At 37.7% G+C, this 25072-nt stretch overlaps 1 protein-coding gene and 1 non-coding gene across 2 annotated transcripts; one reads left to right on the plus strand and one right to left on the minus strand.

Annotated features, from left to right (window-relative positions):
* Positions 1-1090: 1090 nt before the first annotated feature.
* LOC112713871 (small nucleolar RNA R71) lies at positions 1091-1194 on the minus strand. The gene has a single exon (XR_003158832.1). It is a non-coding gene; the product is annotated as a small nucleolar RNA R71 (small nucleolar RNA).
* A 19566-nt stretch (positions 1195-20760) lies between these two features.
* LOC112709250 (protein FAR1-RELATED SEQUENCE 5-like) lies at positions 20761-21357 on the plus strand. Its single transcript, XM_025761146.1, has one exon. The coding sequence runs from the start codon at positions 20761-20763 to the stop codon at positions 21355-21357; it is 597 nt and encodes a 198-aa protein (XP_025616931.1).
* The last annotated feature ends 3715 nt before the right edge of the window (positions 21358-25072 follow it).

Raw genomic sequence — 25072 nt, forward strand, 5'->3', positions numbered from 1 at the left:
TTAATTTTAATCATATCTTTTTATCTTATCTTTTATCTCATATCTTTTTCAAAATTTTATCTTTTTAAAATATTTGATTTCAAAATATCTTCTTATCTTCTTATCTTTTCAAATTTGATTTTCAAATCTTTTTTTTAATTAACTAACTAACTTTTTGTTTGTTTCTTATCTTTTCCAAAACCAACTAACTACTTTTTCCTCTTTAATTTTCGAAAATCACTTCCCTCTTTTTCAAAATTTTCTTAATTAATTAATTGTTTTAAATTTTAATTTTAATTTTATTTCTTATCTTAATTTTCGAAAATCATTAACTCCTTTTTAAAAATTATTTTCGAAAATTTCTCCCTCTCTCATCTTATTCTATTTATTTATTCATTTACTAACACCTCTCTTCACCTCTCTTCATCTCAAATCATTGCCTTTATCCTCACCCTTGTGTTTGGATTATTCATTCTTCTTCACTCGTATTCCCTTTCTTCTTCTACTAACAATAAGGAACCTCTTTTCTGTGACATAGAGGATTCCTCTTCCTTTTCTGTTCTCTTCTTTCTCATATGAGCAGGAACAAGGAAAAAGACATTCTTGTTGAAGCTATCCAGAACCTGAAAGGACTCTCAAGAGGAAACTAAGAGAAGCTAAATTACAACAATCCAGAGACAACCTTGCTGAAACTTTTGAACAAGAAAAGGAGATGGCAGCCGAACCCAACAACAATAATGCAAGAAGGATGCTTGGTGATTATACCACACCTACGTCCAAGTTCGATGGAAGAAGCATCTCAATTCCTGCCATAGGAGCAAACAACTTTGAGTTGAAACCTCAATTAGTTGCTCTAATGCAACAGAACTGCAAGTTTCATGGACTTCCATGAGAAGATCCCTACTAGTTTTTAACTGAGTTCTTGCAGATCTGTGAGACTGTTAAGACTAATGGAGTAGATCCTGAAGTCTACAGGCTCATGCTTTTCCCTTTTACTGTAAGAGACAAAGCTAGAGCATGGTTGGACTCTCAACCTAAAGATAGCCTGGACTCCTGGGATAAGCTGGTCACGGCCTTCTTGGCTAAGTTCTTTCCTCCTCAAAAGCTGAGCAAGCTTAGAGTGGATGTTCAGACCTTCAAACAAAAAGATGGTGAATCCCTCTATGAAGCTTGGGAAAGATACAAGCAGATGACCAAAAGATGTCCTTCTAACATGTTTTCAGAATGGACCATGATAGATATATTCTATTATGGTCTATCTGAGTTCTCTAAGATGTCATTGGACCATTCTGCAGGTGGATCCATTCACCTAAAGAAAACGCCTGCAAAAGCTCAAGAACTTATTGACATGGTTGCAAATAACCAGTTCATGTACAATTCTGAGAGGAATTCCGTGAATAATGGGACGCCTCAAAGGAAGGGAGTTCTTGAAATTGATGCTCTGAATGCCATATTGGCTCAAAACAAAATTTTGACTCAGCAAGTCAACATGATTTCTCAAAGTCTGAATGGATGGCAAAATGCATCCAACAGTACTAAAGAGGCATCTTATGAAGAAGAAGCTTATGATCCTGAGAACCCTGCAATAGCAGAGGTAAATTATATGGGTGAACCTTATGGAAACACCTATAATTCATCATGGAGAAATCATCCAAATTTCTCATGGAAGGATCAACAAAAGCCTCAACAAGGCTTTAATAATGGTGGAAGAAATAGGCTCAGCAATATCAAGCCTTATCCATCATCTTCTCAGCAACAGACAGAGAATTCTGAACAGATCACCTCTAACTTAGCAAAATTAGTCTCTGATCTGTCTAAGGCCACTTTAAGTTTCATAAGTGAAACAAGGTCCTCCATTAGAAATCTGGAGGCACAAGTGGGCCAGCTGAGTAAGAAAATCACTGAAACTCCTCCTAGTACTCTCCCAAGCAATACTGAAGAGAATCCAAAACGAGAGTGCAAGGCTATTGATATAATCAACATGGCCGAACCTAGAGAAGAATGAGAGGACGTGAATCCCAATGAGGAAGACCTCATGGGACGTCTCTCAGGCAAGAAGGAGTCCCTTATTGAGGACCTAAAGGAAGCTGAGGCTCATATAGAGACCATAGAGATTCCATTAAACCTCCTTCTGCCATTCATGAGCTCTAAAGACTATTCTTCCTCTAAAGAGGATGAAGATGTAACTAGAGAGCAATTTGCTCAATATCTAGGGGCTATCATGAAGCTGAATGCCAAGTTGTTTGGTAATGAGACTTGGGAAGGTGAACCTCTGATAAACCCATATTTATGATATATTTTGTGCTAAATTTAAGTGAATTATTCAATCCTTCACCCACTTATTCATGTGAAATTGCATGGTTTTACTTTCCCTTCCTTATTACGTGAAGCATGTGAAAAACATGTTTCCTAGGCTTTAAAAATATTAATTTTAATTACCTTTTATTGCCATTCGATGCCGTGACTTGTGTGTTAAGTATTTTCAGATCTTCTAAGGCAGGAATGATTTAGAGGATGGAAAGGAGACATACAAAAATGGAAGGAAAGCGCAAAATGAAGTTTTTGAAGAAACTGGCAGTGACGCGAATGCATGGACGACGCGGTCGCATGCCAGCGCGAAATGGCAGTGACGCGACCACGTGATTGACGCGATCGCGCGCCATAAGCGAAACGCATATGATGCGGACACATGACTGAAGCGACCGCGTGACAAGGAAAACTCCAAATGATGCGACCGCGTGACCCACACGGACGCGTGACAGAGGCCACTTACCAGAAATTACATATCTTGTTTCCAGCAGTTTATGGGCTCTTTTTGGCCCAGATCCAAGCCCAGAGAACACAGACCAAGGGCTGTAAAGTGAAGGAATAAAGTGAACAATGGGGAGCAAATTTTCAGAAAGCACTTTTCATAGTTTAGATTTAGTTTTCAGTGAGGGAGGTTCTCTCCTCTCTCTTAGGATTAGGATTAGGATTTTTAGAAATTAGGAATTTTTATTATTATTTCAACTCCCAATTTTTCTTCTTCATCACAGGTTCAATATTCCTTTTACTTTTTATTTCTCTTTTACTTTCAGATATTTTGATGCTTGTATTACTTATGTTTCCTATTTGGCTTATGAACTTTTCCATGTTAGATTTGACTGCTTTTATTAATGCAATTGAGGTATTTCAGATTTATGACTGCTGTCTTTTATTTATATAAATAATTTAGATTTTTCTCCTTTTGGTCTTGGTTAAGAAATTAGTAACTCAGGAGTTATTAGACTCAACGTGATCGATAATCGCTATCTTTGCTAATTAGCTTGAATTTCTATAATCCCAATCTTTTTCTAGGAATTAACTAGGATTTGAAGATCAAACTAATTAGTCACTTGACCTTCCCTTGCACTAGCAAAGGTTAACTAAGTGGAATTAAGATTCAATTTTCATCATCATTGATAAGGATAACTAGGATAGGACTTCCAATTTCTCATACCTTGCCAAAAGTTTATTTTACAGTTATTTATTTGTTTTAGCTGCCATTTAAATTACTTGTTCCTCATCTTTAAAAATCCCGATTTACAATCTTCATAACCAATAATAAGAACATACCTCCCTGCAATTCCTTGAGAAGACGACCCGAGGTTTAAATACTTCGGTTATCAATTTATTTAAGGGTTTGTTACTTGTGACAACCAAAACGTTTGTACGAAGGGATTTTCTGTTGAATTAGAATCTATACTCACAACGTGACTATATTTTTATAAAATTCTTTACTAGCAAAAATCCTAACGTCAACCTCCCTTGCTCATTGGTGAACTAGATACATGGGTTCAGCAAACTTTACCTCAAAAGAAATAAGATCCTGGTAAATTCGTAATACCCTGCACCATAGGCACCATGATCTTTGAAAAAGCTCTGTGTGACCTGGGGTCAGGCATAAATCTTATGCCACTCTCTGTAATAGAGAAGCTGGGGATCATTGAGGTACAGACTGCCATATTTTCATTGCAAATGGCAGACAAGTCAGTAAGACAAGTTTATGGATTGGTAGAGGACTGTTGGTAAAGGTTGAAGGCCTTTACATCCCTACTGATTTCATAATCTTAGACACTAGGAAGGAGGAGGATGAATGCATCATCCTTGGAAGACCTTTCCTAGCCACAGCAGGAGCTGTGATAGATGTTAACAGAGGAGAATTTGTCCTTCAATTGAATGGGGACTACCTTGTGTTTAAGGCTCAAGGATCTTCTTCTTTAACCATGGAGAGGAAGCATGAAAAGCTTCTCTCAGTACAGAGTCAAACAAAGCCCCCACAATCAAACTCTAAGTTTGGTGTTGGGAGGCCACAACCAAACTCTAAGTTTGGTGTTGACTCCCCACATCCAAACTTTAAGTTTGGTGTTGGAAGTCTACAACATTGACCTGATCACTTGTGTGGCTCCATCATAGCCCACTGTCAAGCTATTGACATTAAAAAAGTGCTTATTGGGAGGCAACCCAATTTTTATTTATCTAATTTTATTTTATTTTTATTGTTCTTTTATGTTTTATTAGGTTCACGATCATGTGGATTCACGAAAAAAATACTAAAATTAAAAACAGAATCAAAAACAGCAGAAGAAAAATCTCACCCTGGAGGAAGGACTTACTGGCGTTTAAATGCCAGTAAGAAGCATCTGGCTGGTGTTCAACGCCAGAACAGAGCATGAATCTGGCGTTGAACGCCAGAAACAAGCAACATCCTGGCATTCAAACGCCAGGAATATACCATGAGGAGAGCTGGCGTTGAACGCCAGAAACAAGCATGGAACTGGCGTTCAACGCCAGAAACATGCTGCAATTGGGCATTTAATGCCCAAAATAAGCATCACTTCGGCGTTTAAACGCCAGGATTATATGCAAAGGCGTTTTACATGCCTAATTGGTGCAGGGATGTAAATCCTTGACACCTCAGGATCTGTGGACCCCATGGTGCACGAAATTATGATCATCAACAATGGCGCCAAAAACTTGGTAGTGCTTTCAAACGTGAATCACACTTAGTCACAACTCCGCACAACTAACCAGCAAGTGCACTGGGTCGTCCAAGTAATACCTTACGTGAGTAAGGGTCGATCCCACGGAGATTGTTGGTATGAAGCAAGCTATGGTCATCTTGTAAATCTCAGTTAGGCGGATAATAAATGTTATGGAGTTTTTGAATAATAAATAAAGTAGAAAATAAAGATAGAGTTACTCATGTAATTCAATGGTGGGAATTTCAGATAAGTGCATGGAGATGCTGTGTCCTTTCTGAATCTCTGCTTTCCTACTGCTTTCATCCAATCCTTCTTACTCCTTTCCATGGCAAGCTGTATGTAGGGCATCACCATTGTCAATGGCTACATCCCATCCTCTCAGTGAAAAAGGTCCAAATGCTCTGCCACGGCACGGCTAATCATTTGTTGGTTCTCGATCATGTTGGAATAGAATCCCTTGATTCTTTTGCGTTTGTCATCACGCCCAACAATCGCGAGTTTGAAGCTCGTCACAGTCATTCAATTCCTGAATCCTACTCGGAATACCACAGACAAGGTTTAGACTTTCCGGATTCTCATGAATGCTGCCATTAATCTAGCTTATACCACGAAGATTCTGATTAAGGAATCCAAGAGATATACGCCCGGTCTAAGGTAGAACAGAAGTGGTTGTTAGTCACGCGTTCATCGGTGAGAATGATGATGAGTGTCACGAATAATCACATTTATCATGTTGAAGTGCAACGAATATCTTAGAATAAGAACAAGCGGAATTGAATAAAAAATAGTAGTAATTGCATTGAAATTTGAGGTACAGTAGAGTTCCACACCCTTAATCTATAGTGTGTAGAAACTCCACCGTTGAAAATACATAAGTGATGAAGGTTCAGGCATGGCCGAATGGCCAGCCCCAAAAACGTGATCACAGGATCAAAAATACAATTCAGGATCCAGGATCGGTTAAAAGACCAGACAATCAAAAGACATTGAATACAATAGTAAAAAGTCCTATTTATACTAGACTAGCTACTAGGATTTACAGAAGTAAGTAATTGATGCAGAAATCCACTTCCAGGGCCCACTTGGTGTGTGCTTGGGCTGAGCTTGAACTTTACATGAGCTGAGGCTTCTTTTGGAGTTGAACGCCAAGTTGTAACGTGTTTTTGGCGTTCAACACTGGTTCGTGATCTGTTTTGAGCGCAAGTTTACGTCATCTAATCACGAATAAAGTATGAAGTATTATATATTGCTGGAAAGCTCTAGAAAATTTATTTCAAGTGCAGGGAGGTCAAAATCCAACAACATCAGCAGTCCTTTGTCAGCCTTTTATTAGAGTTTTGCTCAGGTCCCTCAATTTCAGCCAAAAATTACCTGAAATCACAGAAAAACACACAAACTCATAGTAAAGTCCAGAAATGTGAATTTAGCATAAAAACTAATGAAAACATCCCTAAAAGTAGCTAGATTATACTAAAAACTATCTAAAAACAATGCCAAAAAGCATATAAATTATCCGCTCATCACAACACCAAACTTAAATTGTTGCTTGTCCCCAAGCAACTGAAAATCAATTAGGATAAAAAGAAGAGAATATACTATAAATTCCAAAATATCAATGAATATTAATTCTAATTAGATGAGCGGGACTTGTAGCTTTTTGCTTCTGAACAGTTTTGGCATCTCACTTTCTCATTTGCAGTTTAGAATGATTGGTATCTATAGGAACTTAGAATTTCAGATAGTGTTATTGATTCTCCTAGTTAAGTTTGTTGATTCTTGAACACAGCTACTTTTATTAGTCTTGGCCGTGGCCCTAAGCATTTTGTTTTGCAGTATTACCACCAGATACATAAATGCCACAGACACATAGCTGGGTGAACCTTTTTCAGATTGTGACTCAGCTTTGCTAAAGTCCCCAGTTAGAGGTGTCCAGAGCTCTTAAGCACACTCTTTTTGCTTTGGATCACGACTTTAATCACTCAGTCTCAAGCTTTTTCACTTGGACCTGCATGCCACAAGCATATGGTTAGGGACAGCTTGATTTAGCCGCTTAGGCCTGGATTTTATTTCCTTGGGCCCTCCTATCCATTGATGTTCAAAGCCTTGGATCCTTTTTACCCTTGCCTTTTGGTTTTAAGGGCTATTGGCTTTTTTTTCTGCTCGCTTTTTTTTTTTCGCAAGCTTTTGCTTTTTCACTGCTTTTTCTTGCTTCAAGAATCAATTTATGATTTTTCAGATTATCAATAGCATTTCTCTTTGTTCATCATTCTTTCAAGAGCCAACAATTTTAACATTCATAAACAACAAGATAAAAAATATGCACTGTTCAAGCATTCATTCAGAAAACAAAAATTATTGTCACCACATCAATATAATTAAACTAAATTCAAGGATAATTTCGAAATTCATGTACTTCTTGTTCTTTTGAATTAGAAACATTTTTCATTTAAGAGAGGTAAAGGATTTATGGAATATTTCATAGCCTTAAGACATAGTTACTACATACTAATGATCATGAAGTAGAGACACAAAACATAAACAAACATAAAGCATAAAAACCAAAAAATAGAAAAAATAAGAACAAGGAATGAGTCCACATTAGTGATGGTGGTGCTTTCTTCTTGAAGAACCAATGATGTCCTTTAGTTCTTCTATGTCTCTTCCTTGCCTTTGTTGCTCCTCCCTCATTGCTCTTTGATCTTCTTTAATTTCATGGAGAATGATGGAGTGCTCTTGATGTTCCACCCTTAATTGATCCATTTGTAATTCAAATCTTCAAGAGAAGTGTTGAGTTGTTCCCAATAGTTGTTGGGAGGAAAGTGCATCCCTTGAGGCATCTCCGGGATTTCTTGATGATGAGCTTCCTCATACGTCTCTTGGGTTCTATGAGTGGGCTCTCTTGTTTGCTCCATCCTTTTCTTAGTGATGGGCTTGTCCTCCTCAATGGGGATGTCTCCTTCTATGATGACTCCAGCTGAGTAACATAGATGGCAAATAAGATGAGGAAAAGCTAGCCATGCCAAGGTAGAGGGCTTTTCGGCTATTTTGTAAAATTCAAGGGAGATGACTTCATGAACTTCTACTTCCTCTCCATTCATGATGCTATGAATCATGATGGCCCGATCCACAGTAACTTCAGATCGGTTGCTAGTGGGGATGATGGAGCGTTGGATGAACTCCAACCATCCTCTAGCCACAGGCTTGAGGTCCAGTCTTCTTAATTGAACCGGCTTGCCTTTGGAGTCTCTTTTCCATTGGGCTCCTTCAACACATATGTCCCTAAGGACTTGGTCCAACCTTTGATCAAAGTTGATCCTTCTTGTGTAGGGTGTGCATCTCCTTGCATCATAGGCAAGTTGAATGCCAACCTCACATTTTCTAGACTAAAATCTAAGTATTTCCCTCGAACCATTGTAAGATAGTTCTTTGGATTTGGGTTCATACTTTGATCATGGTTCCTAGTGATCCATGCATTGGCATAGAACTCTTGAACCATCAAGATTCCGACTTGTTGAATGGGGTTGGTCAGAACTTCCCAACTTTTGGATCTCATGTCGGATCTCCAGAAACTCATTTTTCTTGAGTTTGAAAGGGACCTCGGGGATCACCTTCTTCTTGGCCACAACATTATAGAAGTGGTCTTGAAGGGCTTTAGAGATGAATCTCTCCATCTCCCATGACTCGAAGGTGGAAGCTTTTGTCTTCCCTTTCCCTTTTCTAGAGGTTTTTCTCCGGCCTTAGGTGCCATCAATGGTAATGGAAAAACAAAACGCTTATGCTTTTACCATATCAAACTTAGAATATTGCTCGCCCTCGAGCAAGAGAAGAAAGAAAAAAAGAAGAAGAAGAGAAAATATGGAGGAGAGTGGAGAAAGGTGTATTTGGCCAAGGTATAGGAGAGGGAGTTGTGTTGTGTGAAAATTAAGGAGAATAGAGGGGTTTATATAGTGAGGGGAGAGGAAGTAGGTTCGGCTATTTAGGGTGGGTTTGGGTGGGAAAGAAATTTTGAATTTATAAGGTAGGTGGGGTTTATGGGAAAGAGTGGATGGATGTAAGTGGTGAAGGGGGTAATTGGGAAGAGAGATTGAGGTGATTAGTGAAGGGTTTTGGGGAAGAGTGTTTATTGGAAAGAGAGGATGAATGTTGAGAAGAGGGGAGAATATGGTAGGTGGGGATCCAGTGGGGTCCACAGATCCTGAGATGATCCTGTGGGGTCCACAGATCCTGAGGTGTCAAGGATTTTCATCCCTGCACCAATTAGGCATGTACAATGCCTTTGCATGCAATTCTAGCATTTAAACGCTGAGGTGATGCATGTTCTAGGCGTTCAACGCCCAACTGCAGCATGTTTCTGGCGTTGAACGCCAGTTCCATGCTTGTTTCTGGCATTCAGTGCCAGCTTTCCTCAGGGTATATTCCTGGCGTTTAAACGCCAGGATGCTGCTTATTTCTGGCGTTCAACGCCAGATCCATGCTCTGTTCTGGCATTGAACGCTAGCCAGATGTTCCTTACTGGCGTTTAAACGCCAATAAGTCCCTCCTATAGGGTGTGATTTTTCTTCTGCTATTTTTGATTCTATTTTTAATTTTAATATTTTTTTCGTGACTCCACATGATCATGAACCTAATAAAACATAAAAGAACAATGAAAATAAAATAAAATTAGAGAAATAAAAATTGGGTTGCCTCCCAATAAGCACTTCTTTAATGTCAATAGCTTGACAGTGGGCTCTCATGAGCCTCACAGGTGATCAGGTCAATGTTGTAGACTCCCAACACCAAACTTAGAGTTTGGATGTGGGGATTCAACACCAAACTTAGAGTTTGGCTGTGGCCTCTCAACACCAAACTTAGAGTTTGATTGTGGGGGCTTTGTTTGACTCTGTACTGAGAGAAGCTTTTCATGCTTCCTCTCTATTGTTAAAGAAGAAGATCCTTGAGCCTTAAACACAAGGTAGTCCCCATTCAATTGAAGGACTAATTCTCCTCTGTTAACATCTATCACAGCTCCTGCTGTGGCTAGGAAAGGTCTTCCAAGGATGATGCATTCATCCTCCTCCTTCCTAGAGTCTAAGATTATGAAATTAGCAAGGATGTAAAGGCCTTCAACCTTTACCAGCACGTCCTCTACCAATCCATAAGCTTGTCTTACTGACTTGTCTGCCATTTACAATAAAAATATGGCAGGCTGTACCTCAATGATCCCCAGCTTCTCCATTACAGAGAGTGGCATAAGATTTATGCCTGACCCTAGGTCACACAGAGCTTTCTCAAAGGTCATGGTGCCTATGGTATAGGGAATTACGAATTTGCCAGGATCTTGTCTCTTTTGAGGTAAAGTTTGCTGAACCCAGGTATCTAGTTCACAAATGAGCAAGGGAGGTTCACCTTTCCAAGTCTCATTACCAAATAACTTGGCATTCAGTTTCATAATAGCTCCTAGATACTGAGCAACTTTCTCTCCAGTTACATCTTCATCCTCTTCAAAGGAAGAATAGTCTTTAGAGCTCATGAATGGCAGAAGGAGGTTTAATGGAATCTCTATGGTCTCTATATGGGCCTCAGATTTCCGTGGGTCCTCAATAGGGAACTCCTTCTTACTTGAGAGACGTCCCATGAGGTCTTTCTCATTGGGATTCACGTCCTCTCCTTCCTCTCTAGGTTGAAGAATAGTCTTCAGAGCTCATGAATGGCAGAAGGAGGTTTAATGGAATCTCTATGGTCTCTATATGGGCCTCAGATTCCCGTGGGTCCTCAATAGGGAACTCCTTCTTGCTTGAGAGACGTCCCATGAGGTCTTTCTCATTGGGATTCACGTCCTTTCCTTCCTCTCTAGGTTCGACCATATTGATTATATCAATGGCCTTGCACTCTTTGTTTGGATTTTCTTCAGTATTGCTTGGGAGAGTACTAAGAGGGGTTTCAGTGATTTTTTACTTAGCTGGCCCACTTGTGCCTCCAGATTTCTAATGGAGGATCTTGTTTCACTTATGAAACTTAAAGTGGCCTTAGACAGATCAGAGACTAAGTTTGCTAAGTTAGAGGTGATCTGTTCAGAGTTCTCTGTCTGTTGCTGAGAGGATGATGGATAAGGCTTGATATTGCTGAGCCTATTTCTTCCACCATTATTAAAGCCTTGTTGAGGCTTTTGTTGATCCTTCCATGAGAAATTTGGATGATTTCTCCATGATGAATTATAGGTGTTCCCATAAGGTTCACCCATATAATTTACCTCTGCTATTGCAGGGTTCTCAGGATCATAAGCTTCTTCTTCATAAGATGCCTCTTTAGTACTGTTGGATGCATTTTGCCATCCTTTCAGACTTTGAGATATCATGTTGACTTGCTGATTCAACATTTTGTTCTGAGCCAATATGGCATTCAGAGCATCAATTTCAAGAACTCCCTTCCTTTGAGGCATCCCATTATTCACGGAATTCCTCTCAGAATTGTACATGAACTGGTTATTTGCAACCATGTCAATAAGTTCTTGAGCTTCTGCAGGCGTTTTCTTTAGGTGAATGGATCCACCTGCAGAATGGTCCAATGACATCTTAGAGAACTCAGATAGACCGTAATAGAATATATCTATCATGGTCCATTTTGAAAAAATGTCAGAAGGACATCTTTTGGTCATCTGTTTGTATCTTTCCCAATCTTCATAGAGGGATTCACTATCTTTTTGTTTGAAGGTTTGAACATCCACTCTAAGCTTTCTTAGCTTTTGAGGAGGAAAGAACTTAGCCAAGAAGGCCGTGACCAACTTATCCCAGGAGTCCAGGCTATCTTTAGGTTGAGAGTCCAACCATGTTCTAGCTCTGTCTCTTACAGCAAAAGGGAAAAGCATGAGCCTGTAGACTTCAGGATCTACTCCATTAGTCTTAACAATCTCACAGATCTGCAAGAACTCAGTTAAGAACTGGTAAGGATCTTCTGATGGAAGTCTATGAAACTTGCAGTTCTGTTGCATTAGAGCAACTAATTGAGGTTTCAGCTCAAAATTGTTTGCTCCTATGGTAGGAATTGAGATGCTTCTTCCATCAAACTTGGACGTAGGTGTGGTATAATCACCAAGCATCCTTCTTGCATTATTGTTGTTAAGTTCGGCTGCCATCTCCTTTTCTTGTTCGAAAATTTCAGCAAGGTTGTCTCTGGATTGTTGTAATTTAGCTTCTCTTAGTTTCCTCTTCAGAGTCCTTTCAGGTTTTGGATCAGCTTCAACGAGAATGCCTTTTTCCTTTTTCCTACTCATATGAAAGAGAAGAGAATAGAAAAAGAAGAGGAATCATCTATGTCACAGTAAAGAGGTTCCTTATTATTAGTAGAAGAAGAAGGGAATAAAGAAAGGAGAATCCAAACACAAGGGTAAGGATAGGGGCAGTGATTTGAGATGAAGGGAGGTGAAGAGAGGTGTTAGTAAATGAATAAATAAATAGGAAAAGATGAGAGAGGGAGAAATTGTCGAAATTAAATTTTGAAAAGGAGTCAAATGATTTTCGAAAATAAAGATAAGAAATGAAATTAAATTTAAAATTTAAAATAATTAATTAATTAAAAAAAGAATTTTTTTTTTTGAAAAAGAGGGAAGTATTTTCGAAAATTAGAGAGAGAAAAGTTGTTAGGTTGTTTTGAAAAAGATAAGAAACAAACAAAAAGTCAAATAGTTAGTTGAAAAAGATTTGAAAATCAAATTTGAAAAGATAAGAAGATAAGAAGTTAGAAAGGATATTTTAAAATCAAATTTTTGAAAAAGATAAAATTTTGAAAAAGATATGATATAAAAGATAAGATAAGATAGATTTAATTTTTAAAAATTAAAATTAATTACTTGACTAACAAGAAACTAAAAGATATAATTTTAGAATTTAAAGATTGAACCTTTCTTAACAAGAAAGTAACAAACTTCAAATTTTTGAATCAATCACATCAATTGTTTAGCATAATTTTCGAAAATAAAGATAAAATTAAGAAAAAATTTTTGAAAACTATTTTTAAATTTTCGAAAATCATAAGATAAAAATGAAAAAGATTTGATTTTTGAAAAAGTTTTGAAAAGATAGAATTTTTTTTAAATTGAAAATTTGACTTGACTTATAAGAAATAGCTAAGTTTTAAAAAAAAATTTGTCTAAGTCAACTCAAATTTTCGAAAATTAGGATTAAAATAAGGAAAAGATATTTTTTATTTTTGAATTTTTAATGAAGAGAGAGAAAAACACAAATATGACTCAAAACATGAAAATTTTGGATCAAAACATATGATGCATGCAAGAACACTATGAATGTCAAGATGAACACCAAGAACATTTTGAAGATCATGATGAATATCAAGAACATATTTTTGAAAAATTTTTTATGCAAAGAAAACATGCAAAGAAAATATGAATGCAAAGATGCACATGAAAAACAACAAAAGACACAAAATAAGAAGACATCAAGATCAAACAAGAAGACTTACCAAGAACAACTTGAAGATCATGAAGAACACCATGAATGCATGAATTTTTCAAAAAATGCAAGAACAATATGAATATGCAATTGACACCAAACTTAAAACATGACGCAAAACTCAAACAAGAACACAAAATATTTTTGGTTTTTATGATTTTATCATTTTTTTGTATTTTCATTTATTTTTTTTCGAAAAAAAACATATAGGAGAAGAAATTAAGAGATTCAAAATTTTTAATAAGAATTCCAGGAATCTTTCAATGTTAGTCTAAAGCTCCAATCCAAAGGTTGGGCATGGCTTAATAGCCAGCCAGCTTTAGAAGATATAAATCAGGCATGCAACAGCTGATATTTTATCCAACTCCATATACATACCCGTTATGTTGACAAGTGGATGCCTCAATCCAAAAGGATTTGGATATGGCTTTACAGCCAGTCAGGCTTCAACATGTTACTATGAAACTCTAGAATTCATTCGTAAAAATTTTGGAATAATTTTCGAAAACAAAGGGAAAAATTTTGAAAAAATATTTTTGAAAACTTTTTGAAAAGAAAATAAAAAGAAAATTACCTAATCTGAGCAACAAGATGAACCGTCAATTGTCCAAACTCGAACAACCCCGGCAACGGCGCCAAAAACTTAGCGCACGAAATTGTGATCATCAACAATGGCGCCAAAAACTTGGTAGCGCTCTCAAACGTGAATCACACTTAGTCACAACTCCGCACAACTAACCAGCAAGTGCACTGGGTCGTCCAATTAATACCTTACGTGAGTAAGGGTCGATCCCACGGAGATTGTTGGTATGAAGCAAGCTATGGTCATCTTGTAAATATCAGTTAGGCGGATAATAAATGTTATGGAGTTTTCAAATAATAAATAAAGCAGAAAATAAAGATAGAGTTACTCATGTAATTCAATGGTGGGAATTTTTGATAAGTGCATGGAGATGCTGTGTCCTTTCTGAATCTCTACTTTCCTACTGCTTTCATCCAATCATTCTTACTCCTTTCCATGGCAAGCTGTATGTAGGGCATCACCGTTGTCAATGGCTACATCACATCCTCTCAGTGAAAAAGGTCCAAATGCTCTGTCACGGCACGGTTAATCATCTGTCGGTTCTCGATCATGTTGGAATAGAATCCCTTGATTCTTTTGCGTTGGTCATCACACCCAACAATCGCGAGTTTGAATCTCGTCACAGTCATTCAATCCCTGAATCCTACTCGGAATACCACAGACAAGGTTTAGACTTTCCAGATTCTCATGAATGCCGCCATCAATCTAGCTTATACCACGAAGATTCTGATTAAGGAATCCAAGAGATATGCGCCCGGTCTAAGGTAGAACAGAAGTGGTTGTCAGTCACGCGTTCATCGGTGAGAATGATGATGAGTGTCACGGATCATCACATTCATCATGTTGAAGTGTAACGAATATCTTAAAATAAGAACAAGTGGAATTGAATAGAAAATAGTAATAATTGCATTGAAACTTGAGGTACAACAGAGCTCCACACCCTTAATCTATGGTGTGTAGAAACTCCACCGTTGAAAATACATAAGTGATGAAGGTTCAGGCATGGCCAAATGGCCAGCCCCCAAAACGTGATCACAGGATCAAAAATACAATTCAGGATCCAGGATTAGTCAAAAGGCTAGACAATCAAAAGACACTGAATACAATAGTAAAAAGTCCTATTTATACTAGACTAGCTACTAGGGTTTACAGAAGTAAGTAATTGATGCAGAAATCCACTTCTGGGGCCCACTTGGTGCGTGCTTGGGCTGAGCTTGAACTTTACACGAGCTGAGGCTTCTTTTGGAGTTGAATGCCAAGTTGTAACGTGTTTTTGGCGTTCAACTCTGGTTCGTGACGTGTTTCTGGCGTTTGACTCCAGAATGCAGCATGGAACTGGCGTTGAGCACCGTTTTATATCATCAAATCACGAATAAAGTATGGAGTATTATATTTTTCTAGAAAGCTCTGAATGTCTACTTTGCATCGCCGTTGAGAGCGTGCCATTTGGAGTTTCGTAGCTCCATAAAATCTATTTCGAGTGTAGGGAGGTCAGAATCCAACAGCATCAGCAGTCCTTTGTCAGCCTTTTATCAGAGTTTTGCTCAGGTCCCTCAATTTCAGCCAGAAATTACCTGAAATCATAGAAAAACACACAAACTTATAGTAAAGTCCAGAAATGTGAATTTAGCATAAAAACTAATGAAAGCATCCCTAAAAGTAGCTAGATTATACTAAAAACTATCTAAAAACAATGCCAAAAAGCGTATAAATTATCCGCTCATCACCCCATAAGATCATCTCAGGATCTATGGACCCCACACGATCCCCACCTACCTCAACTCACCTTTTTTCCTCTTCTTTACATTCATCGTCTCTTCCCCATAAACACTCTTCCCTAAAAACCCTTCACCAATCACCTCAATCTCTCTTTTCAATTACCCCCCTTCACCACTCACATCTTTCCACTCTTCCCCATAAACCCCACCTACCTTCAAAATTCAAAATCACTTTCCCACCCAACCCACCCCCAAACCTTAACCCCTCTCCCTCCACTATAAATACCCCTCCATTCTTCTTCATTTTCACACAACACAACCCTCTCTTCTCTTCCTTGGCCGAAACACAACCTTCTCTCCCTCTCCTCCATATCTTCTTCTTCTTCATCTATTCTTTCTTCTCTTGCTCGAGAGCGAGCAATATTTTAAGTTTGGTGTGGTAAAAGCATAGCTTTTTGTTTTTCCATAACCATTAATGGCACCTAAGGCCGGAGAAACCTCTAGAAAAGGGAAAGGAAAGACAAAAGCTTCCACCTCCGAGTCGTGGGAGATGGAGAGATTCATCTCCAAAGCCCATCAAGACCACTTCTATGATGTTGTGGCCAAGAAGAAAGTGATCCCTGAAGTCCCTTTCAAGCTTAAGAAAAATGAATATCTGGGGATCCGACATGAGATCCAAAGAAGAGGTTGGGAAGTTCTGACCAACCCCATTCAACAAGTCGGAATCTTAATGGTTCAAGAGTTCTATGCCAATGCTTGGATCACTAGGAACAATGATCAAAGTATGAACCCGAACCCAAAGAATTATCTTACAATGGTTTGGGGGAAATACTTAGATTTTAGTCCGAAAAATATGAGGTTGGTGTTCAACTTACCTACAATGCAAGGTGATGCACACCCCTACACTAGAAGGGTCAACTTTAATCAAAGGTTGGACCATGTCCTTATGGACATATGTGTGGAAGGAGCTCAATGGAAAAGAGACTCCAAAGGCAAGCCGGTTCAATTGAGAATACTGGACCTCAAGCCTGTGGCTAGAGGATGGTTGGAGTTCATCCAACGCTCCATCATCCCCACTAGCAACCGATCTGAAGTTACTGTGGATCGGGCCATCATGATTCATAGCATCATGATTGGAGAGAAAGTAGAAGTTCATGAAGTCATCTCCCTTGAATTCTACAAAATAGCCGAAAAGTCCTCCACCATGGCAAGGCTAGCTTTTCCGCATCTTATTTGTCATCTATATTACTCAGGTGGAGTTATCATAGAAGGAGACATCCCCATTGAGGAGGATAAGCCCATCACTAAGAAGAGGATGGAACAAACAAGAAAGCCCACCCACAGATCCCAAGAGACGCATGAGGAAGCTCATCACCAAGAAATCCCAGAGATGCCTCAAGGGATGCACTTTCCTCCCAACAACTATTGGGAACAACTCAACACTTCTCTAGAAGATTTGAGTTACAATATGGATCAATTAAGGGTGGAACATCAAGAGCACTCCATCATTCTCCATGAAATTAGAGAAGATCAAAGAGCAATGAGGGAGGAGCAACAAACGCAAGGAAGAGACATAGAAGAGCTCAAGGACATCATTGGTTCTTCAAGAAGAAAGCACCACCATCACTAAGCTGGACTCATTCCTTGTTCTTATTTTTTCTGTTTTTTGGTTTTTATGCTATATGTGTGTTTATGTTTTGTGTCTTTATTACATGATCATTAGTATTTAGTAACTATGTCTTAAGGCTATGAATAATTCCATGAATCCTTCACCTTTCTTAAATGAAAAATATTCCTAATTTAAAAGAACAAGAAGTACATGAATTTCGAATTTATCCTTGAAATTAGTTTAATTATATTGATGTGGTGACAATACTTTTTGTTTTCTGAATGAATGCTTGAACAGTGCATATTTTTTATCTTGTTGTTTATGAATGATAAAATTATTGGCTCTTGAAAACATGATGAACAAAGAGAAATGCTATTGATAATCTGAAAAATCATGAAATTGATTCTTGAAGCAAGAAAAAGCAGTGAAAAAGCAAAAGCTTGCAGAAAGAAAAAGAGGCGAAAAAAATTATAAAGAAAAAGAAAAAGTAAGTAGAAAAAGCCAATAGCCCTTAAAACCAAAAGGCAAGGTTAAAAAGGATCCAAGGCTTTGAGCATCAATGGATAGGAGGGCCCAAGGAAATAAAATTCAGGCCTAAGTGGCTAAATCAAGATGTCACTAACCATGTGCTTGTAGCATGCAGGTCCAAGTGAAAAGCTTGAGACTGAGTGGTTAAAGTTGTGATCCAAAGCAAAAAGAGTGTGCTTAAGAACCCTGGACACCTCTAACTGGGGACTTTAGCAAAGCTGAGTCACAATCTGAAAAGGTTCACCTAGCTCTGTGTCTGTGGCATTTATGTATCCGGTGGTAATACTGGAAAACAAAATGCTTAGGGCCACGGCCAAGACTCATAAAAGTAGCTGTGTTCAAGAATCAACATACTTAACTAGGAGAATCAATAACACTATCTGAAATTCTAAGTTCCTATAGATGCCAATCATTCTAAACTTCAAAGGAAAAAGTGAGATGCCAAAACTGTTCAGAGGCAAAAAGCTACAAGTCCCGCTCATCTAATTAGGACTAATATTCATTGATATTCTGGAATTTATAGTATATTCTCTTCTTTTTATCCTAATTGATTTTTAGTTGCTTGGGGACAAGCAACAATTTAAGTTTGGTGTTGTGATGAGCGGATAATTTATAAGCTTTTTGGCATTGTTTTTAGATAGTTTTTAGTATAATCTAGCTACTTTTAGGGATGTTTTCATTAGCTTTTATGCTAAATTCACATTTCTGGACTTTACTATGAGTTTGTGTGTTTTTCTGTGATTTTAGGTATTTTCTGACTGAAATTGAGGGACCTGAGCAAAACTCTGATAAGGAGGCTGACAAAGGACTGCTGATGTTGTTGGATTCTGACCTCCCTGCACTCGAAATGGATTTTTTGGAGCTACAAAACTCCAAATGGCGCGATCTCAAAAGAGTTGGAAAGTAGACATTCAGAGCTTTCCAGAAATATATAATAGTCCATACTTTATTCGTGATTAGACGATGTAAACTGGCGCTCAACGCCAGTTCCATGCTGCATTCTGGAGTCAAACGTCAGAAACACGTCACGAACCAGAGTTGAACGCCAAAAACATGTTACAACTTGGTGTTCAACTCCAAAAGAAGCCTTTGCACGTGTAAAGCTCAAGCTCAGCCCAAGCACACACCAAGTGGGCCCCGGAAGTGGATTTCTGCATCAATTACTTACTTCTGTAAACCCTAGTAGCTAGTCTAGTATAAATAGGACATTTTACTATTATATTCAGGGTCTTTTGACCGATCCTAGATCCTGAATTGTATTTTTCATCTTGTGATCACGTTTTGGAGGCTGGCCATTCGGCCATGCCTGAACCTTCATCACTTATGTATTTTCAACGGTGGAGTTTCTACACACCATAGATTAAGGGTGTGGAGCTCTGCTGTACCTCGAAGTTTTAACGAAATTACTACTATTTTTTATTCAATTTCAATCTTATTTCTGTTCTAAGATACTACTCGTACTTCAACCTGATGGATGTGATGATCCGTGACACTCATCATCATCCGTCCCTATGAACGCGTGCCTGACAACCACTTCCGTTCTACAAGCAAAAGCTAGAGTGTGTATCTCTTGGATTCCTGATGCACGACGCATGGTTGCCCTCGCCTGACAACCAAGCCTTCCATTCCATGAGATCAGAGTTTTCGTGGTATAAGCTAGAATTGATGGCGGCATTCATGAGAATCCGGAAAGTCTAAACCTTGTCTGTGGTATTCCGAGTAGGATTCCAGGATTGAATGACTGTGACGAGCTTCAAACTCACGATTTTTAGGTGTGATGACAAACGCAAAAGAATCAAGGGATTCTATTCCGACATGATCAAGAACCGACAGATGATTAGCCGTGCCGTGACAGAGCATTTGGACCTTTTTCACTGAGAGGATGGGATGTAGCCATTGACAATGGTGATGCCCTACATACAGCTTGCCATGGAAAGGAGTAAGAAGGATTGGATGAAGGCAGTAGGAAAGCAGAGATTCTGAAGGAGCACAGCATCTTCATACGCCTATCTGAAATTCCCATTGATGATCTACATAAGTATTTCTATCTTTATTTTCAGTTTATTTATTATTATTATTCAAAAACTCCATAACCATTTATTATCCGCCTGACTAAGATTTACAAGATGACCATAGCTTGCTTCATACCAACAATCTCTGTGGGATCGACCCTTACTCATGTAAGGTTTATTACTTGGATGACCCAGTACACTTGCTGGTTAGTTGAACGAAGTTGTGAAATTATGTTTAGACCATGGTATTGAGCACCAAGTTTTTGGGGCCATTACTGGGGAATCAATTTCGAATAACAATTTAAGTATGAATCACAATTTCGTCCACCAGGCGCCAGTTACCGAGTGATGCATATGCAGCTTTGAAGTATCTGGAAGATCAAGCAACAAATGACCCTTCTCTATATTTTAATCATCACATGGATGCCGATGGTACTTTGCGTAACTTATTTTGGTGCGATGGTCTCATCAGGGCAGATTACTCATTCTTTAGTGATGTGTTGGCTTTTGATGCTACCTATAAGAGGAATAAATGTATGTGTCCATTGGTGGTATTTTCTGGTGTCAATCATCACAGCCAAACAATTGTTTTTGCTGCAGCTTTAATTTGCTATGAGGAAAAAGACACATATAGGTGGTTGTAACAACAATTGAAGGTGGCAATGAACGAGAAAGCACCTGTTTCGATTATCACAGATGGTGATTCATCAATGAAGTTCACCATTGAGAAAGAGTTTCCTAATGCACATCATAGGTTATGTGCATGGCATTTGATTTACAATGCAACATGTAATATTGGCAAACCCCAATTAACCTCCATGTTTAAAAAGTATATGCTAGGTGACTATGAAATTGATGTATTTTGTCAAAAGTAGGTTGAAATGGTTGAGGAATTTGGAGTCAAAAACAAGAATTGGATCCTAGATATGTATAAAAAGAGACATTCATGGGAAACTGCACATATAAGAAGGAAGTTTTTTGCTGGTTTTCGGGCTACTTCTCGGTGCGAGGGAGTAAACTCGATCATTGAAAAGTATGTCAATTCAAGATACAATCTGGTTGAGTTCATTCAACACTTTAATCAATGTATTGACCATATTCGGTGGAAAGAGGCCCAGGCTGACCTCACATCTGTGAATGGGAAACCCAGTATGCAGACGTGTTTTGAACAGTTAGAGAGGAGTACTGCAAATGTTTACACCCTATCAATATTTTATATGTTCCAACAAATTCTTGTACGAGCTGCATCAATGAAGGTAATAAATATGAGGCAAATTGGCTCTTATGTGATTTACTCTGTTGGTTTGGACTGCACGACAAATGAGATGTGGCATGTATTCTTTTGTGACATTGAGATGGAGTTCAATTGTTCATGCATGAGAGTGGAATCATTTGGCATACCATGTGAACATACAGTTTGTGTCTTAGTACATAAAGATATAGATGAGTTGCCAAGATCATTAGTCTTACCTACGTAGACCAAGACTGCCAAAGTAGGTTTCCAAAACCCAACCGGATTTAGGTGGGATTCTTTGATGCTAAGTCAATACAGTTGTTTGATGGATTGGTTTAGACAACTTGCTAACATTGCTTGTCAAGATAATGAGAGATTTATCTTTACACGGGAAATGACTATGAATTTGTTGAAACAATTTAAGGAGGAAGATGCTATATAAAAAAAGTTAGCCAATGATGTAGATAATGCAAGAGATGATATGTAAGTGAATACTTCTGGAGCTTGCCTTGGAACCAATTATATGGGACATGGCTTGCCAAGGTACCCAAGAATATGTATGACAAAAGGGAGTGCTACACAATCCAATAAAAGAAAACATCGATGTGGACATTGTGGCATGGAGGGCCACAATCGAACAACTTGTCATGTTCGATTGGGCAATGATCGGTTAGAAGGTCGTGGAATTGACATATTTGAGGATGACTTGGATGATCAGGTGAACATTGAAGATGATCAAGTAGTAAGTATATATGTCAATGAGTTACGACAATGATTTAATTGCTTCTTATTAGCTGGTACTAAACTTGTTATATTTCTTATATTGTCGGTATATGATAAGAATCCTTGAGGACTTGTGGGAATCTGTTAAGGAATATAGTGCATATGCAGCAGGTGTACCTCTGGTGTTGAATGGAAGTGAATCTATGATGCAGTATTACAATGTTTCCTTGTCTGCCATTCAGCTCTACATTGACCCATCAAAACCTTCTTCACGGTTAAGGTCAGTGTGCCACTGCAATATAACTAGTTCTAAATGTAGAAACTCAAATGACTTGCCAATTTCTGATTATTTAATATATTCTGATGCAGTTTTCCTTATTTTGCTCTTTTTCAACCAATGATTATTCAGTGGAGGGTTGTACTTGTAATCCTATGTTACATGGAAAGACATACAAATTAGGATTATGTCTCTAAACAATAATCACACTAAGATGCTCTTTAGTAGCTTGATGCTTAGCCTCCTCTGAGTAGAACATAGCTTTATAAAGTTATGTTGATTAAAGCATGACTATTGCTGCTGGTGAACAGGCCAAGACCAAAATTTCTATATGTCGAACTATTATTTTAATACTCTTCTTACAGGAGGCCGGTTTACCTTTTCAACTGATGTTGATTAACTAACCACTTATTTAGTGTGTCATTAACATAGGGTTCTTCTCAATTTTGTTTTATTTCAGGAAGCCTAGTCAAGCATTAGCACATGTAGCACCAAGTGTTAACACATGAATTAGTGTAATTAAAGAGTACAATTGTCTATGTTAAGAGTTACCTTTGGGGGAACCACAGGAGTGAATTCCTATTGCACATCCATCCATTGCATAACCCATACAGCTGAATCATTGCTGTGTGAAAACGTATCATGTAACAATTACCTATTTGTACACCTAGGAATACCTAATGCCCTAATGACTTCCCAACCCACAAAACTCACTATTTCTGGTATACCACATTCTGCATACTTCTCTGAAAATATTATTTCAAAAAGAGCCACTCCCTGTAATAAAAATTTTGTGCTTTATTATTCGAAGTAATAATATGTTTTGCTTTATATGTATGGTAGGTGAACTTACTATATTTATAATATGATGCTTGCGTGGTTCATCATCTTCAAACTTACAGTGAGAGTCCAAATGATAAAGTATTTTGTCAGGAATGCTCATTACCATTAGATACCAGTGATCATTCTCTTTGATTGGAACATATATCTCTATAACAAATAGGATGTAATATGTTTAAGTACAAATTTGAGTACTTTTTATTTTAATATGCAAATAATTAACGAGAACTTACAAATTGAAGGTCACGAGTTGGTGGCATATAATGTGCATATTTTTTCAGTAGGTCATGATCCTACACATATAATGACACGTCATCCTAAGTATGTTTGAGTACAATAGTTATTTATTTTACTTAGTTAAAATGAGATAATGAAGATTTTGACTTACCACAAATGATGGTGGAAGGGACTAAACATTCTTTAATTTTGTCATGCTAATATTTGATGTTATCTTCAATGCCATCAATTTTATTACTAGTTCAGACACTTGCTTTCCGGGTACAAGACAAAAGAGATCTTCCCTAGTTGCAGTTGTGTCGTGAATATGAACCAAATCCTCTCTAACACAAAGCCACCATGTTAGACAAAGATATAACTAAAATAAAAAATAAAAGATAGCCAAAAAATTCTTACGCTATATCAATATCGGCAGCAAAGATATACATAGACATATTGACCAAGTCCTCACTCAACCTCATATCTTGTGGTAGTTTGAATGAACAATTAAGATTATGCACACAATAAAGAGATTATCCACAATACACATGTTTGAATATTATGCTAAAAAATTATTTGTTTTTCCCCAGGCTCGTTAACTTTGCATTGTCTATGTTAAAAGTTAAAGGCCTTTTGCCTACTCTAGTTTCTGCCATCTTGCTTGATAGTTGAACTTTGTGCTCAAGTTTTGGCATTTTAGCTGGTCGTGTAAAAGCCATATTTTGGATAGATGGTGGATTATTAACTCTTATCAATTTGTCCTTTCGCCTAACAAACTTACTCACGTGTTCTTGCACAGTTTTATAGTTTGCTATTTGTTTGAAAACTCAGTCTTGACTTTGGCTTCGACTTTCCTTCTCCATCGACGCATGTTTGCATCCCTTTGCAGAACGATGGTGATAGATTGTGTAAAATCTCAACGTCCTTATTTTTGTCGGATAAATCCGTAAACACATAATTTTTGGACTTTACTTGCAACGGACAAGTGTTCTTCTTTGTTACATCACCACAGAATTTATTCTTCATCTCATATAGGTCCGTATGATCGAATTCCTCATGATGCTTCTCATCAATTTTATGTTGAAGGGCGGTTAGCTTATCATGTGACTTCTTTGCCATCCACATTGCTTTCTCCATCTAATCAACTCTCTTGGATAAAGAATACATTATAAAAAATAATTAGCATCGGTATATATTGATAAAATCGTGATCTGGATATGATTTTAATGAAGAAAATAAGATTGAAGTGGAAGTAGAAGACTCAGAGAAAGTGAATTTGTCATATGAACAAATACAAAACCTAAAATTGAAAGAAAAACCACAGAGTACATAAGAATACATATTGTTATCCACTATTTATAGCTATTAGAAAATTAACCTTACTAAAACCTAACTCAATATGGTAAATAAATTAACTATGGTTATGTGGTAATTACTATTACTAGCTTTAACCTCTAACCAAAATAAACTTTTTTATCATTCTAACTAAAGTTACAAAAATGAATACTATCAAAAAATTATTCAACCATAATTAGTTACAACTTGCTTTTGTGAGCCATTGATGCAAGTGCATATTTGCTTTATTAGTTAGTTAGTTTAGTTAGTTTTAGCTTAAATTCACTCATTTTCTCTAAATAAACAAGTCCTTTTATGAGTTTTGTTTCCATGCATGATGATATCAAGGAACATGTTAATTCTAGCCAAATTCATGCAAATGATTTAAGGAATGCATATATGAATGAGTATGAATGAATCTCATGAAATTTATTGCTTGAATTGGTAAGACTTTGAAGCTATTTCCCTTGTTGATGATAGGTGATGAAACAAGGAAGCATGGAAGCAAGAATGATGCAAGCTGGGCAAGAAGTTGGCACGTTGCCAACTCCACAACACAAGGCAAGCT

The sequence above is a fragment of the Arachis hypogaea genome, chromosome 9 (genome assembly GCF_003086295.3).
Source record: "Arachis hypogaea cultivar Tifrunner chromosome 9, arahy.Tifrunner.gnm2.J5K5, whole genome shotgun sequence".
Taxonomy (NCBI): domain Eukaryota; kingdom Viridiplantae; phylum Streptophyta; class Magnoliopsida; order Fabales; family Fabaceae; genus Arachis; species Arachis hypogaea.

What these genes read in the sequence shown, in the direction of transcription:
- LOC112709250 (XM_025761146.1), top strand. Translation starts at nt 20,761, where the DNA reads ATGGTTGAGGAATTTGGAGTCAAAAACAAGAATTGGATCCTAGATATG.